This window comes from Xiphias gladius, chromosome 14 (genome assembly GCF_016859285.1).
Source record: "Xiphias gladius isolate SHS-SW01 ecotype Sanya breed wild chromosome 14, ASM1685928v1, whole genome shotgun sequence".
NCBI classification, from domain to species: Eukaryota; Metazoa; Chordata; class Actinopteri; order Istiophoriformes; family Xiphiidae; genus Xiphias; species Xiphias gladius.
Genome location: NC_053413.1, coordinates 5,047,480 through 5,073,974, shown reverse-complemented (window position 1 = coordinate 5,073,974; position 26,495 = coordinate 5,047,480). Strand labels below are relative to the sequence as shown.

The window sequence follows — 26,495 nt, the reverse complement described above, 5'->3', positions numbered from 1 at the left end:
CACACAGGAAACAACTGTTTGTGTCCCACGGGACTTGCTGACCGTTCCACAACCTTATCCTCCTGTTCATTATTGTAACCATGATGACAAAGGTCCTCTAAGCTTAAGGAAGTACTCATTTTCACCCTAACCACGATCTTTTCCTAAAGCTAACCAAGCCATGACACAGTCTTATCCTCGTGTTTATTATTGTAACCAAGGTGATGAAGGCCGTCGGTATACTCCTATGGGTCATATCATTGGGTAGGGACACGTGACCTATGGTCAATATGGTCATTTAGGTTGGAGGAGTGGTTGGCTGGTTAAGATGGAGCTAATTTTAAAGAAGGATTAATTGATTTTTTTTTTGGTGTTTTTGGTTGGTTTGTCTTGTTTTGATTGTTTTTCCACTTGGTGGAAGTGAAACAGGGTTGATATACAACAGCTGGCCTAATATCCCCTCATAATATTGTTTTGGCAATAAAAAGTTCCGTAATAATACAGCCGGCAGACACACAGCAATGTTAGCATCAATGCGTGATTTTTTTGATCCTTATTATTAGTTTTTTTTAAATCCTAATCTGAAAAATATCTAGTACCTGTGTAAATCGAAATAAACTGAAAAACATCCAAATCTGCCTCTGAAATGAAGCTGAGTAGGAGCAGAATAAATTGAAGATACTTGAGCACAGTACAAGTATGTCAGAAGTATTCCTGAGTAAATGTACTTAGTTATTTCTCTCTTCCCATGGATGGATCATTACATTATTATCTCATTACTTTTTTGCCTTCTTTGTTAAAACTGAGCAGCATCAGACACCTATGTACATTGAACACATTGAAAAGCAGACCTAAAAGTGGCTCCTCCAAATGTGCTGTAATCATGTCAAATCTCAGCAGTGGCATTAATATAGATTGTATACAGTTTGGTGTTTTAAGCCAACAAGATTCAGCTGAAGCATGACAAATTGTAAAAATAGCTGACAGAGACACTCAACCTAGATATGCCAGCCTCGTAAGTAGGCAGGTGATGTCTTGTACAGTTTCGGGACACACACAATTTAACATTACCAGGCATTAAATTGGTTTGACTTCCCCTCCATAATGTGAAATCCAAACCTGGACTCCTACAGACTTGAAACTTACTGAACAAACTTTACTGTGATCACCTTAAAATCCCACTGAATCAGTCATAAACTGATCTATTGCAGGTATACATAACTTTTTGTACAAATAATCTCTCCCCTCTCCCTTCATGTCACAGCTCCCACTAACTGTCATAACAGGACTGTTCCTTTGAGGAGATGTATAATCACTCTGGCGGGAGCAACTCAGATATCATTAAAAAAGTCAAGCACAAGCCTCCACCCCCCAGGCTGGGTGGGGCGCCTATTTCTAGTGGGTTCCCAAAAGACAGAGGAGAGTTTTAATGAACTCAGATCCGATGACAAAAGAATGGACTGTGGCTGAAGAAGTTAAACAACCCTTGTTCCATTTATTTATACAATTTGGGAGTCATAACCTTTGATTGAGTTTTTGACAAGAGAGTTTGGTAAATGTTGGGCCATATTCATGCGCAGGTTAGCTCCTAACTGACTGATAAGAGGCAAACTCATGGGTGGGTCGGTCCCTAATTTTAAGATTTTCATCTTAGAGTAATTCCCAAGTAATTTGCACTTTAGCACTAAAACCAGCTTCTACTTTGACCAAATCATAAATAGGCCTGTGGCTATGGTTGGTAATCTGGTGATCTGGCATAGCTGGCTAGGGCTTTTGAGAGATTTAGTTACATTGAGCTTTTAAAAACCCGCCACCCATAAGATTTCTTCCATATTATTACACCTACAACAGACATATAGTCTTTGACGTTGGTGTTAAAGTTATGATGTATATAACATATGGATAAATATTACTAGGAATCATATAGATATGAAGTAAAGAAGTTATGCAACATCAAAAAAGTGTTCAAGAGGTAGGGAAAATGGCTTATAATAGCAGCTATTATACGGAACATGCCTGCCAGGTGCCCATGCTGAACTCTGATTCCTCCACTCTTTAGTCGCTTGTGCTACTGTTTAAGAGGGTTCATGTCACAGCTGGGCCACACTTAAGGGGGGTCCGTGTGGCTCCTCACATATGTTCACATACTGTAGACATACTGTAGATTCAGACATATCATATTCAGACAACTTATCACATGCAGCCCTCACACTTTTTATTAATCAAAGTGGTTATAATTCATATATTTATAATAATAATGGATCAAATGACTATGTGTAATGTGAAAGAGGTCGCTCATACTGACGAACCCACTGAGGATTATCACTGGACTGCAGTTCTCGTCAGCTCGACAGAGCTTTGTTGCTATTAAACTCAGTATTGGTTTTGGTTTTACAGCCCACAACTTTACTGTTCTTGTTCAAACTCACTGCTCTTATCAGTGCTGTTTTCAATCGTAACACAAAGCTGTATTTTTATGATGATTTCAACAAGACAGAGCAGTCCCTTATCAACCGGCCAAGGAGGTCATCCATTGTAGTGGAATAAAACCCACCCTTTCTCTTCCTTAGATTACATAAAATTACCATTTTCCTGACCAATTTTGAATTTGCGCTAGAGTTTTACATTTTGTTTATTTATTTCTCTTACCACTCCATGTACTCAAGGCAGGGCTGCCTGAAATGGTAGAAAAAGTTCAAAAACATGCAGCAGGATGGTTTGCAATTGTAGTAACTGTTACATAAAGTATATGTGATTTTAGTAAATGAGCTAAAACATGTCAAACCAACGATAAGGTCCTTAAGAGTCTTTCCGTCTTAGTAAATGTTGCTCTAAGGAATTTTGTGAATAGGGAGAAACCAACATGTGGCTACATTAAAATTTAGTAGTCATTTGAAATAGTGAATATGATAGCAATCATTAATAAATTATAATTAGGTAAGATAAACACTGCATTAATAGAACACAATCTGGATTAGGAGAGAGCAACAAACATCACAGATTACTGTGGGTTTAGGTAAAACAGTCTCAGAACAAAAAATGGACCAAAAAAAGTACCATTTTGTATCGGAACTGTATGTTCAGCTAACTGTACTTGCAATAGTGTCCTTGTCAACCCCAACTCTTTTCATTTTTGTATTCTTTCGTTTGCTATAAAAACAAGCAAGTTTACCTGAACATAATAAACACTCTTTGAAGGAAATGGTTGGAATATATCACCACGCTTTCTCATGGATCGAGGCTAATTTCCATGGACAACTGGTTGAGAGCAGTGACGCAAAATTTTCATGGAGAAACTTTAGGGGTTGTGCACGTCACCAACCACCAACTCCAGAAATCCCCAGAATTTGTAAGTGGGCCACTTCTTATGAAGTTGAGGTTTAAATGAGACTGCACCTGACTCAGGTGAAACCGCTCATTATAAAGTTGGAGCCCAGTTCTCAACTCGGAACGGCTAGGTTTGTGGTGTACTGTGGAGAATACAGAAGTGCATACAGTAAAGTGAACTTGCAGTTCTCTCTTTTAGTCTTTCTCTCACTTTCCCTCCGACTTGGTCTCAGCTAGTGTTGAGATACACACAATTAACCCTTTGGCATCTGTATAGTGACGCTCAGGGTTTCCAGTGGACTCCAATGTTAACCTACCTTCAATACTGAACCCATTGAGCCTTGACATTAACATTATAGAAAAGGCAATAAGTGGTTGGACCTATGATGATATCATCAGCCCTATTTAGAAATAGTCCTGTAATTTTAGGGCACCAAAGGTAATTTAATAAATTAAGACAAATCTGACAAATTAGCTAGCAGTTAGCAATAACAGTTGGCTAACGTTAGCAGGCTAACTTGTTTATTACTTATTTACATTTATTAATCAAAGAATTCACAACTTTTTAGGGTTTGCAGCTCTGTTTCTCTCTGTCTGACTATATCTTCACTTCCCTGTTGTTTCCCTCCTGGAATTAGTGGTTTGATTATTATGGGGGGTCTTGACTCTTTCAGCTGCTGCTCTGGCAACCAAATCTATAATAGATTTCATCTTAATCCATCCAATAATTATTGAAATCTTTCAGTCTGGATCAGATTCGAACAACAGTATATAATACACATACACAATAATATACAGTATTAAGTATAAAACACCTAACCAATGCTTGCAGGCATACAGTACTACATTTGCACCCACTCTTCTGTGGCCCCTTTTTACAGGATTCCCTCTCCTGGAAGGGGCCGTACGCTGCTCTCTCTGTGTTGGACAGCTCATAACATCCAGATGTTATTTTCCAACATGCTGGCAGGAAGAACATCCAAGGGACATGTCTACATAGGCAGAGTCTGTTTTCCTTTTTTTTTCTTTCCTATAAAAAAAAAAAAAGAAAAAAAAACAACAAAAAACTCTGCTTCAGCAAAACCATGTGCAAGAGCTGCAGGAGCAATCAGCACTGTGCTAAAATCTCTTAATTAACACCATCTATCATCATTAGCCAAATAGTCAGCCAGCAGTCTCACCGTTAAGTCTTAGAGCGCGAAGCACGGAGAAAAGTAAATGATGCACTGCTCCTCTTTGCTTTTTGGCCCTATTGCCGTCAGCTCTGCTTCCCTGTGCTCAGTCACTGTAGAGCAGCTCAAAAAACACATCGGTCTAAATCATCTCCAGTTAATCAGGTTGCAACTGCTGGCTGACGTCCTGTGACTTGCTGGACTAAATACTAAGCTAAAACTAATGCCTGCTGATGCATTTGATAGCAGCAGACTAATTGTTGTAGTTTGCTGCCTTCAAATGAGACTAACCTTTGCTTCGGGATATTTGTCATGTAACTGCTGCTGGAATTAGAATAGCTTTATTTGTTCGAAGCATTGTAGTTGAAATCACCTCGGCCATTTTGTTTCACTCAGTTGGGAAACTTTGTAAATTTCATTTCAGAATGCAATAGGCCTTATTTTTCACCCTTTTTATATTAAATTCGGCACAGACCAAAAACATCACACACACTGTATTCAGGCAGTGTCCCAGACCTGCCGTTAAGGGATCCACTGATTTCTCCAATATTCTAGGAGAGAAGTGGGACAGTGAGGGATGAGATGTGGAGTCGGTAAAGTAATAAATATTTGTGCTTTTATAATCACTTGAGTCCCTTAACAACAGATGGAGTAGGAGTTGAAGATGATGGTTTGGTGTGGTGCTTTGCACTTGACTCTCAACTAGTTAAAAAATATCAAGATACTTGTACTGTATTTGGTGCCAGTATAACATTTCTTTCAGCACTGTTTTTTACTTCTTCTATGAGTCTTAAAGGGGTATTGCTCTGATATTAAATATCAATATCTTTGTACTACTGAGAAAAGAGCCGAAATGTTTTCTAGTCCCTGGTTGGAGCTTTCATCTTTGCAACTTTTTAAAAAAAAATCTTTTCCAATCATTCATGAACAACAACAAAAGTCCAAGGGTATGTCTCTAGAAAACATAAAATAGAGCACATCAGTCGTCAGGAGATTGTGTGATTGCACTGTTTATTACTCATTTATTTTTATTTATTTTTTATACGTTAACAATACTAAAAATACAGGATTTGGATTTGTATATTTATAATTGTAACTTGCCAACATACTTACTACATTAAAACATTGCATTCCTTTTTGTCCGTTTTGAATTGAACATGGAATCTGTCAGCTTATGAATCTTGTAATATCTTTTCATAAAAATTCTGCAGAAGGACAATGCCAAAGTACATTACTAGGTTACATTTACAGAAACTGCAGTCTACACAGATGCCACTCTTCTGAAGGAAAAGGGTTTGCAGGATAAAACTGCTGCATAACTTTGAAAGAAACATCCTGTGCTTTTTTTGGTCAGAAAATATTTATATAATAATTTCCATGTGATTTCCCATGTTAGCTCACTGTGACTGTAAAAAGTGTTGCAGTAAACAATAGCAGTGGGGGTGTTAGAAGTCTCTTTCTGAAAAGGAAACTGATGGGAGGTTTCTGAAATTTTGACAAAACAAACTGAGCGATGTCACCAGGGTTTGGCATAGAGGGTCTAACAAGAGATATTATTAACTTGCATCATGGGAAGTGTCAAGTGGGAAGTCAGGATGCCCCGACCCCTGCAACATCAATTTTGACCATTGTTTTTTTTTTAAAATATGTCAGGTTTCATTAATTTATCAAGGTCCAGTATAAAATTGCTGGATTTTTAATTTTGAATGCTGATGATTAACTCGGTAAGGTTCACTTTCAGTTTGATGCAGTCCAATACAGCAGTGCCAAAAACCCCACCAAACATTTTCTCATAGACACAGTCTTAAGGAAAAAACGAACAGTACAAGTGTCACAAGGATAGCCTTTCTTGCAGAGCCATTGCATTGGATTGTAACAGATTGCAATAGATCTTAATAATTTTCCTGCTATTGTGTGCAACCTGGGTAAGATGAAAGAGGGCAGTTTGAAAAACATGCAGACATATGTTTGCAGTAATCATCATGAAACAGGGCCGGGGCAACGGATAAAGCAGAGAAGTGTTTCTACAGCGAGAACAAAGAGTGCCTGAGCTATGCTACGTTCGTGCATTGGAAATGAGATATGATCGAGTTATCTGCCTGGACAGAGTGAAATTTCTTGGACTGAGTGTGATAAAAGGCTACACTGTACGTGCAGGCAGAAGAAAAGACAGTGTAGGTGCCCCTGAAAACATCAAGGTAATTACTCATATGGCAGGAATGGGTGTTCAGAGGGTATTCGTAGGATAGTGATGTAAGTCTGCGTTCACCTTTGACGAGTGAGATGTATTAACGTGCCTGAGAAACAGTTTGGCAGATCAGCTAGAAGGAGAAAGAAAGAGTCTGTATGTAAAAAAGGGAGCACATACTTTTACATCAGTGATTGATTATGTAAACATTTGTTCATTTTGATGTTATTTATTTATTATTCAGTTTACGTTCACAATTTCAGTCGTCAGTGTTAAATGGAATGCTTTGCAGTTATATTACTTTGGCTCTCTTGTGTGTTTTGTTAATATTTTATGAGCATATGCATTATATTAAATACATACAGTGTCGAGAAAAAGTTGAACCCTTTCGAATAATCTGCATTGAGGTATATATATATACATAAATGCAGATGATATCATTAATATTAATGTATAAATAAATTCATATAGCTCCAAATATTTTCATCATGATCAGCTACAACATTAAAATGCTGCTTATATGCTACTAAATCTATAATAATAATAGTCCAGTAATGTAATTTAAAATAACAGTAGTGTAGCACAAAAATCTGGGCTCTGCGCATATGCAGCCTCTGTGGGCCCCCTTCCCCTTTTAGAACATCCTTCACCAAACCTGTACAAAAAAAAATAAACACATGCATGCGTAGTAGTTCTTAGAATGAAAGGTAATGAAGTGCTTATAACACATTAAAGAAAGTCTGCACAATCTGAAATCTCTGCATATTTCTGCCCTGTTTGCACAACATAGTGTAATTGCTCTGTAACGCTTTCAGGGTGGAGAAACATCTTGCTCTGGCTTATATCTTACACTTTATTTGCAGAATTAAGGTCAGTTAGTTTCCAGCAAGAGTCTGTTGCAAAATAGAAGTAGCATGCATACCATATACGAAAAAGGTAGTATTAAAACTGAAAACATGGGATTAGAACCTGCTATCCCTCTCACACCGACTGCTTTTAATACAGGGAGTAATGTTAAGTGACAGCAAGTAATAATAGCAAAGAAGCCGTCAGCATGCCAAAGGCCACAGGTACACGGTGGGAGGATGCAAGCGTGGCGGGTTGGAAGGAGAGGCGGATGGGTACTTCCCCCCATGCACGGAAGCCAGGCCATCTCGGCTCGTCATATAGGGAACCGTCATTCAAAGAGAGCTGATCGTCCGTGGGAGCCGGAAGGTTGCTGGACCAACCGCCCGCTCGTCCCGGCGCACAACACGCACAGGCACCTGACGCACGTCACGCATTCTCCCACGCTGGTGGAGAGAAAACAAGAGAGATTTGCGACAACAGTTTGTTAACCTATTTATTCAGCAAACAGGATGAGTTTACTTATAATAACATAAATTGTGGATAAAGCTTTAATTCCAGGCTTTTTGAGGGCCGTCCCCATGTTGGAGCCCTGGGTACTTAGTTCCACTAGTCCTCTTACTACAACGCCCAAATTTAAAACAATACAGTACTTTTACTATTGATACCTAAAGTACATTTTTCTGTTCATATTTTCATACTTTCATGTGAGGAAAATCCGACATGCAGGTATTTGCATGTAACAGATTACTTGCATCTGAATATCGGATCAGAGTACGCAGCTATCTGAGTTGATATAAATGAACTAATTGCTACACACTGACGAGGAACAAACAGATAAGCGTGCGGGGATTCTGCTTGCGGTTCCAAACCGCACCCCTCAGACTCAGTATCCCTGAGCCGCCCTACTTCCATGAAAGAACAATGTGGCCAGAGTTAATGATATCTTGCATGAATTGCACTGTGACTGTGGCCTGGCTAGAGACATTAATTGGTGCATTATGTGAGAATGAACCACCTAATGAAGCACCAGTTTGACTATATGCTCCCGGGGCCATTACTTCAGAGGGAAGCTTTGTCATGGTTTGTGCTAAATGGTTACAAATCTGAGCTCTCTTTTGAGGACTAATATGCATAGCAGCAACTAAAAACTAATTATGGCCCCTTGCTGTCTTTACTCTGCTACCATCCGAATGACCGTATGTGTATTCATTTTGTATTATTAAGGGAATTGGCCTACTATATGTATTCGAGTGTAGTCACAATCCTGTCAACGGCATAATTATAGTATCCTGCTGTTTGTAATAGTAAACCATTGACCGCAAAAGGCACTGTAAGAGCAGCCAGTAGGAAACTGAGACAGTGATACAGTACATATACCTCCCTCTGTGTATGGTTCACTTTGAGTGTTTTTGTGTGTGTGAGAGAGAGAGAGAGAGAGAGAGAGAGGGTAAGAGGGAGAGATTACTTGTGGGGAAAACAGTGCGTCGCTGCTGGTATTTTGTTCGGAGAAGTTCCTACATAATGTGCTAATATTCCACGCCTCTTGTTTGTCAGCAAAGTCATGCAGATGAGGTGGATCCGTACTTCTGCTGGTATTTGCATAATCTTCGCAGACCTCGGGGTGCCGCGGTGGCAGGAGTGAAGGGATGAAATGATTATCAGCAAGTGGGAATGGATATGCAGGATTTTCCAGACTAGTTGGTCTATTGACCAGTTGAACAGATATAAGGTCTTTGCCACTGCCTGTCATTTGTCTGGTCAGTTAGATAACAGGGTGCACGAGAAGTGTAGGAAGCTGAATGTTGTACATATACAGTGAGCAGGAACAGCCAGTTCCCAGGGATTCCTTAAAGGATAAGTCTGACAATATTCTCTGTTTTTCTTATCAAATCCCGACAACAGCGTTGTCCCTCTCCAATGTATAGTTTTTGCATTTTTGTTTTGTTTTTGCATATCATTATAGAGAGTAATTAATCACCATTGCACTGGATATCTTATTGTCTTTTTCTCTTGCTGAAGTTTCTCTTTTCTGCCCCCGCATCCGAAATGAGGATCCAACGACGGAGGGTGTCATATGTCCATTAGACTGTAAAGCCCACTAAGACAAATCTAAGATATTGGGCTTTATAAATAAGACTGACTTTCCTTGGCCATTTATACACCTTTTTATTCTGGCTTGCTGAGGTACCTTTACACACAAACACCATCTTTTGTGACGGTGTTTGTGTGTGTGTGTGTGTATACCATATTACAGTCTCCACCTTAAAAGCGAGTGCAACTGATGGTGTATTCACCCTTTAATGTTTTTTTGATCATTTCAGGGAGTTCAGCCACTGGAAGGTGAACAGCCTGGCCACGGAGAAGAGAGACTTCCTCAAAGCTCCGTTGCCCTTAGCGCCAGAGTTCCTGCGCAATCTCCGGTTACTGGGGCGACGACCAACCCTGCAGCAAATCCACGAAAACCTCATCAAGAAGTATGGGACCCACTTCTTAGTGTCTGCTACCCTGGGAGGTAAGGAGGGACTGCAGATGACACACTCACCTTAATTCTCAGCTTGGGAAGTGTCGGGACAAACCAAAAATAGAGGAGCTTCTCATTTTAGGTCTCAGAGGAGTTATAGCCTGTGTTAGAGTGGTGCTGCAGAAGTACAGGATCTATTGGTGTTTTTCCTCTTTCCAAGGAAAAATGTGAAAAGCAACAATTGCAATAGTGTGATACCTTGCACCTGCAGCATTAAACCAAGGTTGTTTTCCCCAGTAATTTTCCCTTCCTCTTTCCCTCTGATGAACATTGTGCCCAGCTGCAAGAGCCTCACAAAGCAGAAGAGGGATTAAATTGACGCATCTCTTAGTATATTCCTCTCTTTATTGGATTTCTTTTTACCCTTGATCTCAGAGGAGAGAAGTAACTCACAAAACAGAATTGCCAGCAGTATCGATTGCGTGCGCCTCACAAAACAAGAGCTAGACCCGTGTTCTGTTCAGAGCAACAACCTCATGATATCCATACACTGTTGATCCTGGTCATCACGTAGCAGCACAGATATATGAGTACATTTTTACAGTTGGCTGTTTTTATTATTGTAGAAAATTTATAGCGAGTATAAACATCTCAAAAGAGTTAGAGGGAGATTTACAAGCCCTGGGTACTTAGACCGGTCAAACCCTATAATATATGGTGAAGGGGATACTTACTCATTTAAAAGGGATATAATGGACTTTAAATTGACAAAACACTTTTATTTAATACAGAAATTACCCTCGCCCAGCAGTGCTGTCAGAGACTGGGCCACCAGTATTTGACAATGCAGCCAATTTGGATACACACCGTTCACAGAAGACAAATCCTGTTTTCTGACACACACAGTCTCCTTCAATCTCTCTGATACTTTGTGTTAGGTTTGCACCCACGGACAACTTACTTCGGGCGTATGCACTGGAGTATTAGCGTGGGAGACATAACAGAGATGAATGCATTTGCAGACTTATAGTTAGACTCTATATGTAATTAACAGCCCCAACTAATTGGACTGAGCCACTCTGCATAGTGATTAGATTGTCGCTGAGTAAATGCACACATCCCAGATCTCTTTTTTTTTCCTCTCTTTTTTCCTGCTGTTTCCAGCTCATTCTGTTTTGCTTTCATGGCGGTTTCCTCTACCTCTACCACTTTTCCTCTACTTTTTCCTCTACTTCGAACTGTTTTTTGCACGAATGTTAGCTGGGTTAAAATGAAAAACATAGACTTAACTTGCCAGAAAAATGTAGAGAATCCGTTTATCATAAGTTAGTCTTGGTAATTGGTCACGTGGTCATCTTTAGCTTGTTTTGCTTCTACAACCCATTTTTTCTGAGGTTGTGTCAAAAATCACTCCCTTGTTTACTCATTCACTCATCCCCATAAAATAGACACTGGTTTACTCTATAGCAAGGAGTAAATTCAGAATTTGGACACTTAGTCTTCATCATTTTATGTCATCACAGTTGTTCAGCTGAACAGTGATAATTTGCGGTGTTGCATTACGTTGTGGGATTGTTAGCAGAAAGTTGTGAACATATTATGGACACTACTTTTGTCATTATACTGTGTACATTTTTTAGGGCACTAAATAGTAGAAAATTTCACACTCAGAATACAAACACTCAAATAAAATGGTAACTAAAAGGGTAACTATAGTGCACTATATAATAAATAGGGAGTCAATACAGACACAGCTCTTGTTGAAACCATGCTAATGTTGCTCTTTTTGTTTCTCTGTGATTCTCTGAAGGGTTTTAAAGTCTTGGTCTCTTGGCTTTAACTGTGATTACCATATACATAAGTAATAATGTGCTTTATTTAGGACCAGGGAAATAAAAATTTCGGCAAAACTTAGGCCAATTTGATTCAATATTACACTTTACAGAGGATCAGTGTATACTGCAGGTGCAATCAAAAAAATGACACTAGCAAAACCTAGCGGCAGCTGTAGGAAACTACAACAACACCAGGTAACCTCCTTCACACCTGCTTTTTACGGATCTGACTTACAGATGTCAAACTGCCTGTTAGCTAACTGACACGACCTCTAAGTTTAAAGATAAGACAATAAGGTACATTTACACCTGGTATAAACAAACTCCACCACAAAAGCTAGGAGCAGAAGCTATAGTTGTCATGCCTCATATGCAAGGTTCCCCTGTATATTTAATCCCTCTTTAAACTGGCAAACAGCTGGCAAGACGCAGCAGAAGCAGAGAGAACCACTGGATGTTTTAAAAATGTTAGTGAACATGACACTGTGGCAAGCTGACATTTGCCGTAACATTAGCTTGCTATGGCTAGTTTCTAATGTTACCTAAACGATAAAATCCTTACTTGTCGAACAACTGGCCTAAAAATCGGACTTTTCCCACGTCTTCTTCTCCACTTTTCCATCGCTGCTTTGAAACTAAACCGAGTGAAGATTGCACGTTGGCTAATTTGGGGGATAGGAGCATTTCCAGCTAATAAACAGAGCCGTGCTAGCTCTGACTGTTTTTAGAAAGGTTGAAATGTCACCAGCCATTTAGGTAACAGAGTGACTGGTATTGATCAGCCGCACTCTATGAGACCATAAGGTACTACTCACCGCTCTTTGAAATCAGTGTCTATTTTAGAAATTTTGCTTTCATTAGATTTTTGAACAAAGACAACACATAATTCCCAGACACTTTCAGTTAATTCTCCTCTTCAGTTATCTGAAGGGGCCACAAGCATATTTTGAAACAACCATCAGAGTATATGGAAAAATGCTGCCGATTATCTTTTTTGGTATGGCTTTAGTGTTAATGGTTCTCTAATTGTCTGACGAAAGGGAGTGAAGTAAAAGCAAATGATACATTATATGCTGCACAACAGACAAACCACAAAACCACAGTGAGACAGTGAAGGCCCGCCAAAGAAATGTCAAATTAAAAGGAGTGTTTTCTAAGTAAAAAGGGTTCATTACAGTACATGGTAAAATGATCAAGATAAATAGAGATTCAGTGAAAGAAAAACTGACCCGATTTATTTATTATTGATCCGCAGGAGAGGAATCTTTGACCATTTTCCTGGACAAGCATAGGCTGAATAAGAAGTCAGAGAGCAACAGCAACAGCTCGGTGGTGTCTCTGGAGCTGCTCCATCAGCTGGCGGCTTCCTACTTCACAGATCGAGAGAGCACCCTAAGGCGACTGCACCACCTCCAGATCGCCACGTCTGCAATCAAGGTAAGCAAGGTTCACATGCACAGAGCAAGTGACTAAGCCCTACTTACAGAACATATCCAGATACATATTCTTTGCTTTTGAGCAGCCCTGGAAAAAAGGCTATTTCAATATAAAGCACGCAAATGCACTGTTTCTTTGCTGTATGTAGACTTGTGTTCGCGGTTCTTTAGATCCACAAACAACCACCCATAAATATAGACACGAAAATGTTAACACTCCTGTAAAAACTTTCCATTTTGGATATATTCCTCAGAGTTGCACCTAAAACAAATAGCTCTGCTTGTTCTCAAAGTATGAACACAAACAATCATTTTTAAAGCTTATTTTAAGGTGCATCATTGCTCAAAGGCTGGGGGAGAGACAAAAGAGATATTTTTAAAAAATGGCAGACTGGATTAAAAGCACAGTGTAATGCAGAGAGGCACTAAAGCATGGCAAATGTCGTGATCCTTAAAGTCCCAGTGGGAAACGCATATTTATGCATACTGTACTCGACTATATGCCACCCAGATTGGGTTACAGGCCGAGTGCTTTCCTGTAGGTGTGTGTGCTTTTGTGTCACACAGGGGTTAAGAACATCTGGAAATGATCATCACTCTTGTAAAATTCTGTTTGATTCCAGGACAGCGTGGCTCTGACCCTCGAATTTTAAGTGGGTTAACATCTTTTTATGGCACATAAGCCGGTCCTTTGCTTGTTTTATGTACCTGCACACTAAATGCGCCTTGACGTCGTGAGTCATCATCTACCCAAAGTCCACCTCCAGCTAGATTTTTTCATTGTTAATTGCAAATGGCACAGTTTTTGTTGAAAATCCACTCAAAGAACAGAGACAAATAGATCCTATTATCACCTTTACCGGGCTTTACCTCGTTTAGATTCTATTTTTTTTGCCCCTTGACAACTGGGAGTGAAGCACAACCAAGCAATACATTTTTCACTTTGGAACAGATCTGCTGGCTTTCAAGTGATAGCAGCAGGTGTGTGGGTGGGTGGACGGTTCTTTTAATGCTTCCGCTTAAATAGCAAATCTGACTGAAATGAGTAATTGCTAAGTGTAAACTTTGTGTGTACCTTGAATAAGGTGGCTTATCTCCATGGCAAGCTCGCAGTATGCAGAGGTGAGATGGCCGATGAGAGGCACTCAGACCGTTTTTATTGCCTAGTACCTTTAAGAGGGACACTGAGGCACTTTTCTGCTTGAAAATGTCTTTCCCCACAAAGCCTTGAGTGACTTGTACACAAGAAAGACCTCCTCAACTCATTACAAATTACTTTTACCAAGAGAGAAAAGTTTGATTATTATGAGAACATGAAACTGAATTTTAATGACTGAGAAAAAGATTGAAAACAGTGTCTAGACAAACTTAGCTGCGGTCTAAAAAGATGGAAAAAAAGGAAAAATAGACCTCTTCATACTTGAATGAAATGCAGTTTTTAGGTTTATTGAAAAGCTTTAGCACAGCAAACCACCACTTTCATATGTGAGCAAAAATAACGAACAATAACTGTCTTGAATTTGTCTTGCTTACTGAAGCATGTTAAGTATAAATGCTGAATCTCAGTCGTAAGACTATCTGGTAAGCCTGAATTAATTATGAATTGAGATCCTGCTCATTTGTTTCTGTGGGGGGAGGCAAATGAATGACTGGTGCACGAAAACAATCCACTGTCTTTAGCAAATAAGTCAACAATAGCAGTTAAATAAGCAACTGGCAGCCATGAAATTTTCTTTCGATTATGTCTATGCAGTGAACTCTACTTTGTAGAAATTCCGCTGCAAGCTGCTTCTCATGCCTATTAAACAGCATGTCTTCAGTAAAAATATGAATTCTCTGGCAATTTGTGAAATTATGTTGTTTGGTTTGAATGGAGCTGTGTATGCCAAAGTAATGCAGAATTATGTATAATTCAAAAGTTGCAAAACATTTGATAGAGTGAGTTATACCCAAAGCAGTGAAAAAAAGGTATATCCTTAAAGTAAAAGTTTTTTTCCTTATACAATTGAATTGATGTTTATTTTAAAGTAAATGCATATGATGTCACAATAATTAGTCTAGTTAAGTTAAAGATGGACCATTACAAGCCAGGCAAACAGGGCAAACCAAGGGCCCCACAAGCTGTTGGCCCTACCGCCAACAGGCGGTGAAGCACTGCTTTTCACTTTGGTGTTAAGTGACTCGTAAAGGAATATGCATCATGAGCACAACATGCTGTAAACTAAGTTGTGTTTAATGAAATTACTTCAAACTTACTGACAGATACAGAAAACTTGGGCAAAAGTCTGGGTTTTCTAACCGGTCATAGCTGGCAAATACCTCATGGCTACAGACCCTTTATGGCTCCACTGTCTGTGCCATTATACATCATTGTTTGCTTTTCTACCAGGGCTTGGCCCTTGTCAGAGGTTAATACTTTAAATTAATTAAGATAAATTGACATTGTATTGTATCTACATCAATTTTTTGCCACCAAATTTTTGTTTCCTGATTTTCAGTTCTTGATTTGGTTTAGTATTAAAGACGAAAAAGAAAAAAAAAACTTTTTTGGTGTAAAAAGGTGTGAAATGCTCAGAAATATATGACGGGTTAATTCTACAATAGCCACTTTACTTTTCCTCGACTGACTGCTGGCAGTTGGTGTTACTCAGACTCAACAGCAAAGGACATACCAAGGACTTTTTCAAACTCTTTTAAAAAAGTGAAAGTCCTCCTGTCCGCCCACCTCATACATTTCTAGAAGTTCTCTGATGAAGAAAGCTTCAGTAAAACTAACATTAAAATTACCACGGCCTTTTGCTCCAGACACTCCGACTGAAGGGCAGAAATCAGCCTAAATTACAATTCATACCTGCTGCTTGCAGGTGAAAACATGTTTTCCCAATTAAGTGTGGAATGAAGAAAACCCTCTCCTTGCATGCGTGTATGGAATTCAGCATATTTGACTTTTGGTTTCTGTAGTGTTTCCATTCAGAGTAAACTCTGTTAAAGGATCATGTCCAGACAAAAACTGAAGACATGAGAATTCGTAGACAGTTTGTATAATCTTTCTCCAAACGCGTGGAACAGAGAAAAACACATGATTTACATTTACAAATACCTGCAATATTTTTTGAGCTTTTAAATAAAACAATCATTCTTATCTCCTTGTAGTAGTGAACACATCTGTAACACCGTAACAACTCATGCAAGGACTGACAGTGGGCTTCTGGCACTCAAAGTGGCAGCAGTGCAAATCTAAACCTGACCAGAGCTTAAGCCTTATCACTGACAAATCCAGAATCTCTATGTCTCTGTTTTTTTTTTAAATTAACTGTAATAATTTCCACTCTAAATTAGTGGTTTTCGTTTAAAAATCAGTTCAAATGAAGACATTTGAATGCCAGTTAGTGTCAGGCTGTGAGGGTATGTCAGACAAAAAAAGGTCGGAAACCACTGACCAAGGGGTTCAGGATACTGACAACATATTTGCTATGTCCACAATTTAGGTACAGCTGGGGGCCTTTGCTGCACTTCATCCCTCTGCTATATCCCTTCATTTCCTGTGTAACTCTACCGCATCCTATCATCCCAAGAAAAAAAAAATGCCCCAAAAATTATTCCAGATAAAATGTTCAGCATTACCCTTCAGTTTACTGTTAAGTGCTAGAAGCTTTATAGGCCTCGAAAAACCCATTTTCTCAATCGGCATCTTACCAAAAGTGTTGGGGTCAGACATAAACACACACACTTTCCCACCAAAGATCAAAGTTTAGGTTGTATTATATGAGAGGTTTATATATTTGTGTGTTTGCCCATACTTTTCTCACTGGCGTGAATTGGGAAAGAACTTGATTTCACAAACTTCTGTGCACCAATCAGTTTAGCGATGTGTTATGTGCGTGTATTATTATAACTTAAAATATGTAGGAGATGATGGGAGTTATCTAAAGGCGAGCGCTCCTTAACAAAACCTCTCTTAACAGGATGAACCAATTTATGTAGATAATTTTCCAGATGATTTCATAAGGATTTTGAAAATAATATATCATTGGCATTCACCGGTGATAAAGGAAAATATTGAGCACAAAGGAAGAGTCTTTACCTTTTCCAAGTGATCAAGGCAGTATTTACATCCCTTCCAAAGCATACTATTTGAACTGGAAAATTAAACATATCCAAAAGTGGACATCATAATGCCATCCAATCCTGGAGCCTTAGTCTTCTTCTTTTGCTGTAGGGATTCTTTAAGCTCTGGAGAGACAAAAGGGCTCCCAAAGATAAAGGCTCAACTGAAGACAGGGATGCCAAATTTAATTTATTAAGAAAAACATTAATTTCATTTGGTGGCACGTTTTTCTCTGAGGTATATAACTGTAATATCCCGCAAATGTCTAATGTATTGACTAAAGACCCATTTCAGTGGGATTTACTGTATTTCTCTAGGGAAGGTGGGGTGACTTTAAGTGTACCTGCTCTAATCAGGGATTTTAATTGTGTCCTGAGCAAAAATGTGGATATTTTGCACTTCCATCCCAGTAATAATTATAGCCGCAATTACTTACTATTTTTTGGCTTGCTCGTCCTCCTGTAATTTAAATCCCATCTGGAGCAACCTCCTTGTGAAGAGCTGCTTGTCTTTCTACTTTATTTTTCTTTTTTTTATCAGCTCATCGTGAAATTTAACTTTTGTTGGAAAACTGCTAAAGTGAAAGATGGAAACATGCTAAAACCATTGTAATGCCGACATAAATAATTAAAGTCTCCAGGAGAGCAAGACCTCGTGAGAGATCATCCAATGGGTTGTTGTAATGTCAGCTACAGGCGGGCACTGGCAAAAATAGGGGCTTAGTGTTTTGCATTTTGGCAATTTGGTGCCATTAAAAGTTTTTTTGAATTAACTATTAGCAGCTCCTGTTTGCAGTGTAGCCATGGATATAAAGACAACTATAACGGGGTTACTTTGATACTGAATAAATCTTGAAAAAAGTAAAATATAATAATATATAAATATGAAAGGCAAGTTCTGAAATGTCTTTCTTCTGTCCTTTCTCAATAGATTTATGGATGTTTATTCGTGATGGACATTGGAGATAATGATATCCTTAGGAAGTGTAAATCAGACTGCATGATATCACTATGTGATTCATGTCTGTGTGTTAGGATTTGACTGAGTTAGGAATGCGAGAGGTATGATGTTTGAAGCAAATTCACCTCACACAGTATCTTTGTCTCACATCCAACTCTCCGCTGCACCCCTGGGGAGGCTTTTGCCTTTGTCCTGCTGAATGTCCATGTCTATTACAGAACCACATCCTATAATTTCACGATGGTTAATCTGGAATCCCAGAATGATGAGTTAAATTACAGAGGAGCAAAGTAAATATTTAATTCCCCATCTCCCCTCATAATGTTAATCCCATCCACATGGGGCTTTAACTGCCAACATATCAGAGGAGTAATCTTTAATTAATTGATTTATTTCTTATTCATTTGATCTCAAAAAATTCATACAAATCCCTGGATAAGTTAAGTGTGGAGGACACATGGAGTCATCTTTACTGCCAAATTAACAATTGTCATTTTGTTATTCGAGCTGAAAAGTTGGACGATGATACAGCCGGATGTGTTATTTGCAGAACCCGTACGGTGCTCTGGAGCTGGATTTCTGGTTCCACATGCATATCTACCCCAAAAAGTCAGCAATTACATTTCCGAGAATGGTATGCCAGCTAATCAACTTATTTCTTTTAGAGCTTTAGTCTCTTTCTCAAGAAATTTTGTTTTTGCTCGCAAGATTTTCAAGTTGTTCTGCGGTGAACGTTTCCAGGGCTCAAACCTTTTCCTCACACTGTTCCATGCAAGTCTTTAATGGTTTTGTTCGCTAGTTTCAAATTTGTAGAGAGGGCTGAAGATATCTTCTCATGGACAGTATCCCTTACTGTAATGGCCAGGTCAGTGTTGCTTTCTTTTGACTGTGACCAGTAAAAATGAAGAAGTCCTTACGCACTCCAGTTTCAGGCAGTTGTAGTTTAAAGAGTTCACTGTTGTTTCAAAATGTTTTTAAAAAGGTAGGGGTAAGCACAGACTATCATGTCAGTGCATGCCACCTGATCAAACCACGCCTACACAGTCCTGATGAAGCACATTAGGGGATTTTTTCACTGTTAAGCTCTTCATAATTAATACTAAGAGTGTTTTAGCTTTGATTGCTTCTCATTTAGTCATGAAACGTTGAGAATTACTTAACATTTTAATCCACACTTTCAGGGGCTGTAAAATACCCTCAAAAATATTATTCCATCCATCTATTAATCCCCTTTCCGCTGCTTGTCAGGGTCCGAGTCACATTAGCAGCAGGCTAAGCAAGCGAGCCACAACCTCCGGCTTCTCCTGAGGGACCCCACAGCATTTCCAAGCCCCATGAAACATACATTATAATTCCTCCGGCATGTTTTGGATCTACCCCGGGGGTCTCCATCCACTTGAACATGCTCGGAAAACCTCCAACAGAAGCGTGTCCGGTGGACATCCTGATCAGATGCCCAAACCACCATAACTTCCTCTCAGTCTGTTACTTGTTAAGATAGGACAATACTCTGCAGTCATGTATGTAGTATCAGGCTATCCTGGACATTCAGGATTTTTTACTTCTTTTTATAAATCTAAGAGGAATGTCACTTTTGCTATATTACATGGCTAAACAAATGTCTAAAGTCTAAAGTTTTACACCTGATGCCATTTTCCAAAGTAACTCTATAAGTGAGCCCATATACTTTCACTATTTTCTCCTAATGACAAATTCATCTAATTAGATTTTGGAACACCTACTGGTGCTGCATATATTTGCATATAAATTATGTAATGTCATAAAATCTATTTTCCAGAAACTACTCAACTCATTAATGCTATAAGGTGAGCGCATACCAACCATTTGTTATGTGCATATAGATTAAGAAATATGACACATGTGTGCATTAATTTGTTTCGCTCATTATCTTCAGAATTAATAATTTTACACATTCGAATAAAAAATCCATAGACTAAAAATGCACATCTGGTTTAATCGTCCATGATGATAAGAATAGAGCTGTTTCATCCTTAAAGGCTGACAGGCAGGTAAATAGCCCTTTTTTTTCAGCAAATGCCAACACCCAGAGATTTTGCACTCCCGCCTACACACACACACACACACATTTACCAGCACACGCACAACAAACACATAGCTACTCCCACTAGGAGAAGAGCATCCGTTGCATGTCTCTGCTAAATGAGGATCTCTGGTATGCAAGCCACCTGCCGTGCCGTGTTCTGCTAGATCAACTCATCACCCAAGAGGAAACGACACTGAGTGGGATGTACTTGACCTGTGTCCATGTACGCCTCTGGGCTCTGTGTCGCTGTAGCACCGAGTAGGAGGTGGGAGTGAAATACATTATCTTTATCTCCAGCAATAAAGTGGAGGAACCTCAATAACACATCCAGTTTAGACTACAGTACTGTGAGACAAAAAAAGACCTTCTGTAACATCTGTGTGAAATCTGCTGTTTGGAAAAGAGAGAGGAACTGGCTCTCTATGACGCAGAGGAAGGCAGGGTATTTTTACCACAGCGCTGCAGTTGTCTAGAGCCAAAATCCGCAGGGAAACTGCACAGAGACAATTTACTCTTCTATCATTTTTGCAGTTAATCAAGTTACCATAAAACAACTGTCAGGCAGTGAACCTGGTGCTTTTGGGGACTTTGTAAGTCTGGGGCTCCAGAGCAGTTGCCTGCATGGTAATCCAGTGTTACTCATAAATACTTGTTTTTGTTTTGCCTGAGGCCCATTTAAATTTAACTCCCAACACCACTTAAAGGCAGGACAAGACAAGTGCAACAAAATAAAGAGGTTAAATTGGCATAAGAATGTTACACTTTGTTAGATGCGACGCAGTGCCAGGGCCACATTTTGAGAATAAGGACGTAATGTAACGAGAATTAAGTTGTAGTGTTACGAGGTGTCGTAATATTACATGACAAAAATCGTAAAATTGAGAGGAAAAAAAGAAACAATTTTTAGGAAAATATATTACCAGAAACCAACAAAACAGGCGAGAGGACAGTCAGTGACAGCCTGACCCTGCTTCTGGCAACCGCTGTTTGTCTCTGGCGTCGTGCCAGGCCACAGACATCCGTCAACAGGTTCTTGTCTGAAAGTCTGAACACACTTCAGCTGATTTTGTTCTATAGTCAAGACGAAAACATGAATGAGGTGCAACAGTTTCCTATTTCATTGTTAAAGCAGAGATTATCTGTGACCACATCTGTGGCTTAAACAACAACCCGAAACGGCCTCTTTCCCCTTCACTAATCCTCCTTTGCTTCTCACCATTATCTCCTGCTAATCTTTAACTCCATCTCAGCGAGATGATATTTGAGAGCTGTCTGAGATGTGTATCTTTTATAGCGCCTTGAAGGATAAGTTCCGTTTCTTTTGATAATAGATGCAATCTTAATGCAAGGGAGAGTGTGAAGATGTGAGGACCAAGGATATTTTAGGGATGGAAAATTCACCCAGACTGCATTATTAGCCAAATAGTGCGATTAAGCTAGAAAATGGCTTTGCCAGAGGCCATATCAATCTTCTTATGCTAATTGTCCTATCTTGAACACTCATGCCAGAAATGTACTATTTGTTGTATCCTTGCTTATTCTTTTTAATGTTCTTTTTTCGTTTTTTCCTTTGCCTTTATCCCTCATTATTTCTTTCCTGTGCTTGATCTTTGAACATGTCTGTCTCTCCCGTGTTTACCCTTTGGCTCTTTATATACTTGACTCTTCGCTCCCTTCATCTACCTTTCTATCATTATTCTGTCTGCTCTTTTGTTTCCCCCTCAATCTGCAGCCCCTACGGCAGAGCATCATACACAGCATGTCAAGTGGGATACTGTTAATGTATCATTTTTTCCATGGCTTGTATCTCAGCAGCACCAATATCCAGGTCAGATTTATGTACTACAATTAATATTTCATTGACCTTGACAGTAGAAATTTCTGGGAAGTCTTTTCAGCAAAAAGAGTAACTTGGTAGTGTTTTTGTAACTCTGTTGTTTCTGTTAGAGACAACACTCCATTTAGTTCCTACTGAGACACACACAAAACTGTAAATGCGATTATCTCCTCTGTGTTGTCCCCATAGAGGAAGACAGAGACAGAGAGAGTGCATGAAGATGTGTTGACAGTGTTGACAAAAGTACAGAAATGAATTTAAATTTATGAAATTAATTTAAGGATATCAAGAAGCTGATCAGGAATCCTTTATTTTCAGAGCACTTTTATATGCTACTCTGCCTTTTGCTTTTTTGCCTCCGGAAGTGTGTAGCATAATAGACATTTTCTTAAAAAGCAGAGCATCAAGTTATGCTGTGTAGGGCATAGAAGGAATTTGACTTCATTTTTCTTTCATCCAATCTCAATTTCTTTTACTAGTAGTGTAGCTAAACTACATTGGAATATGAGAGCATCATAAGGGGCCAATGATGGTCACGGCTTTGGTGTGGTCAGAAATGGTTTCAACGAGGCACACACACAATCTGCTTGGTAAAATGTGCGATGGTTAGCAATAAAGCGAGTCGTGTCACTGGCTCCTTAATGCTGTGCATAAATATCAATATATACAAGGACATTATGCCCAGTACTTCCTAAAGGTGATCACAAAATTCTCCCAACAAAAATATCACATAGACATCATATCAAATAAAATATGAAGACAGCATAATACACAATGTGGTGTACTGATAATGTCCAAGGTGAAGGCCAAGAAGATATGACATGAAGGCATCCCCTTCAAATCATCATCCACTTTTTAAAGAGTTCTTTGGAGTAAGTTTAACACATGGCTAGGTCTGTTTCACCAGCCGGAGTGAAAGAGTAACACAGCATAAAGCAGCTGTACGGTTGCTGTGGTTACCTACAGATTAATATTGCATACGGATTTTGAACAGTGATTAAACGAGATTAAATTCCCAAGAAGCACAACGGCATCGGTTGTTTCAGCAACTCCTCCAAAACGACAAAAGTTGATGGACAAATGATAAAGCCCTCTAGTAGCCAAGGTCCCCTAAACATAACAAAGTACTTATCTTAACCCAAACCACGAGGCTTCCCCAACCTTCAAGCCTTGATGGTCTGATTTGGTCTTTAAGGGCCAGTTGGCCTTAAGCAACAAACTAGGCTGTTTAATACGGATGGATATCTGTGATTTTATTGATGCCTTTAAAGCTGCTGTAATCAACATTTTTATAGCAGCAACGTGACAATGTGAACCCGCAGGGAATTGTGACCTGAATCTGCAGCTCCCCTCAGCTATCGCGATTTTTATAGTGGGTTCCATGACATTGTTTAGCTGTCAGGCCCACAACTTACCCCTTCTGGTGCACTGTCGCTTTCGTAGGGAAACAGCTCTAAAAACCCATTGTACAGGAGCTTTAGCACCAAACAGACCTTTATTAAAGGGCATTACTAGTAAAAAAGGCATTCAACTTAATATTAACCCTCCCTTTCTATCTGTGATTTTGTTACTTCAACGTTTAAATTATCTTTTACAAACACCTGCACTTGTTCCCCCCCTCCACATTTCACCCCCCTCGTCTCCATCAGATAGCCAGCACACTGCAGGCAACTTTGGCTGCAGATGTGGGAGGGAAGCACAAGATGGAGGTAGTTTTTTTTCCTGCTGTCGGAGGGCTTTCACTGCTGATGCGGCATTAAATATATAATACATCTCTCCTTCCTCTCATTCTAGGTAACCGAAACAAGGACGGGCCCTCTCGGCTGCAGTAACTACGACAGCTTGGACTCAGTTAGCTCTGTGTTGGTGCACAGCCCAGAAAATAAGATCCACCTAAAGGGTAAGGCTGAATTGTGCGCGCACACACACACGCGCGCGCTCTCACACACACACACACACACACACACACACACACACACACACACACACACACACACACACATTCTCTCACATATAATCCTCTTAAAATAATGCACACACACAAGTCACAGCCCTGAAGTAAAGGTCAGCTGAGAAGATAGGACTTTTCACGTACACATACTTGAACACACACACTGCCACCATCTCTATCCACCACATGGCCAAGGCTCTCACCTCCTTTGTGTGGTAGCTGGGCAGAATGACCCTTTACTTTTCGCTGCAGTAGTTTATATGTCTGTTCTGCATGACTGGTTCTCAGTCTCCTGGGGAATCTGTTATCCTACCAGGCTGTAGATGGACCGTGTCTGGCCACACTGTCCCTAACCTAACCCCTTCAGCCACACCTGGAACACTCAATGCACCAGTAAAGCTCAGACTGGGTTTCTTGTTTACTAAAACTTATATTGGTGGAATACGAAACCTCTCTTTTACTTTCAATCATGCTACAAAAAGAAGTCGGGGTCCTTTTGTTGGCTTCATAACCTTCCTGTCTTGCAGCAAATTATGTAAATCAGTTTAAGGTGCAGTGTAATGCTTTGCAGGAATAGACTAGTAAGGAACACGAAAGTACTATCTTCTGTTTACGGTAATTGTAATTTTTTATATAAACAAATGAAATTGCTTGAAATTGCCACCTGAGGAGACTTAATCTGACGGCGAAGGAGACGCATGCCCTTATTTTCAAGATGACAGAACGAGTTATCTCAGATAAATGTGATTTGTCTGAGTGGAGGCTGATGCGTCTCAGTGAACTTCTGTGATGAGTTTTAGGATAGAAGAAGCTGATATACATGTACAGGGAAAACCCACTCTGTATTTTCCCATCTTTTCTGTCTTGTTACCACCACCCAGAGTGGGGTACCAACAAGTTACACTTAATTAAATGTACTGAAGTTACTTTTTTGAGTAAATTGTACTTGTTGGGGTAGTTTTAATGCAGCATACGTTTTACTCTCACATGAGTAGATTTTAGAGAAAGATCATCAATTCTCTTTTACAATTGGATACATTAATCACACTACTTTTATTTCTTTATTATTTTACTCATTTATGCACATAATTGTTGGAGGCTGGTTGTCTGCAGATCCCAGGTCACCTGGCGCTCTATTGTACTGTAGCGACTCCCTTCAAGACTGCGTTCATGGCACTGATAATGGCCTAAGCTACAACGGGAGATTCAGATGAGACTAAGCACCCGCTGTCAGAATATGGCTTTCAAACAAGGAGCTGTGGTCGTCAATGCTGGTCTGAGGTCCGTACATGAGAGAACCAAACTAACACTGAGCTGAGAGAGAGCAGTAAGTGTGTCTGTTGTGTTAATGGTAATACATTTTATGTTATAAGTACGATATTATACACAGGTGTATGTTCACTTCTTAATATTTACCCAAAGAAAACCATTTGGAAACCATCTGACTTTAGTCATATTAACATAAAAAAGTGGGAAAAAGACAGCACTGTGCCAGTATTTTTTCTTTTTTTTTAACTTATTAAGTATCTTGCTACTAAAGTAGTTTTTGTAGTAGATACTTTTGTGCTCTCATTCAAGTACTACAGTTTATTTGATGACTGTTTTACCTCTACCTTCGTATGTGTTTTTTTTACAAAGTAAGTACTTTTACTTGAGTGCAATTTTTGGCTACTCTACCCACCTCTGTCAGCAGCTTTGCATATACCGCCCTGGGTCTTTACCACACCGCCATGAAACTAGAGGCCGTAGTCTCTTAAATACAGTAAATCGCAGTTTCATATTGAATAAAAAATTATATATGTCACCTCCTGTGTGTGAAAATCTCTCCACAGTAAGTAGACTTTCAGAAGCCCGGTAAACACAAATATGGCAAAAATTAAGCTATGAACAGCCAGACATTTTGGAGTTACATCTAATTGACCTTATCTTATAACTGCCATCACCACAGTTTTCAGAGATCGCTTGTTAATCAAACAGTGGCTCATAGGGTTCTGTCGTTTTCCTTGGAGTTTCAATGGAGTCTGCTTTGTTAGTTTTCCTGGTGGCTGTCGCTGCTCATGCTTACTACCTTGCTCCTATTCTTTTCTTCAGAAAAATACAGCTCATTACCTCTGAAGCAATTTCTTTAGATTGTATTACTTCAGCTGTTAATAATCCAGTAGCAGATACTGCTTCTGCTTCTGCTACTACTACTGAAATGATGGTCAAAACTTTCTTGAGGTTTTTGGGCCACATGAGCACAGACTATAACAGATGAAGGTTGGGGGCAGACCATCTAATGGACAAAAAGATTAAAAAAGCATAAAGAATAGAATATCAAAATACCA

At 39.4% G+C, this 26,495-nt stretch overlaps 1 protein-coding gene across 1 annotated transcript in view; it reads left to right on the top strand.

Annotated features, from left to right (window-relative positions):
• Positions 1–26,495, top strand: part of brinp2 (bone morphogenetic protein/retinoic acid inducible neural-specific 2) — a 206,492-nt gene that overhangs the window by 113,475 nt on the left and 66,522 nt on the right. Inside the window, exons 3-5 of the mRNA XM_040143880.1 lie at positions 9,837–10,027; positions 13,067–13,248; positions 24,012–24,117. Of these exons, the coding sequence (XP_039999814.1) occupies positions 9,837–10,027; positions 13,067–13,248; positions 24,012–24,117 (479 nt within the window). The remainder of the gene's footprint in view (positions 1–9,836; positions 10,028–13,066; positions 13,249–24,011; positions 24,118–26,495) is intronic.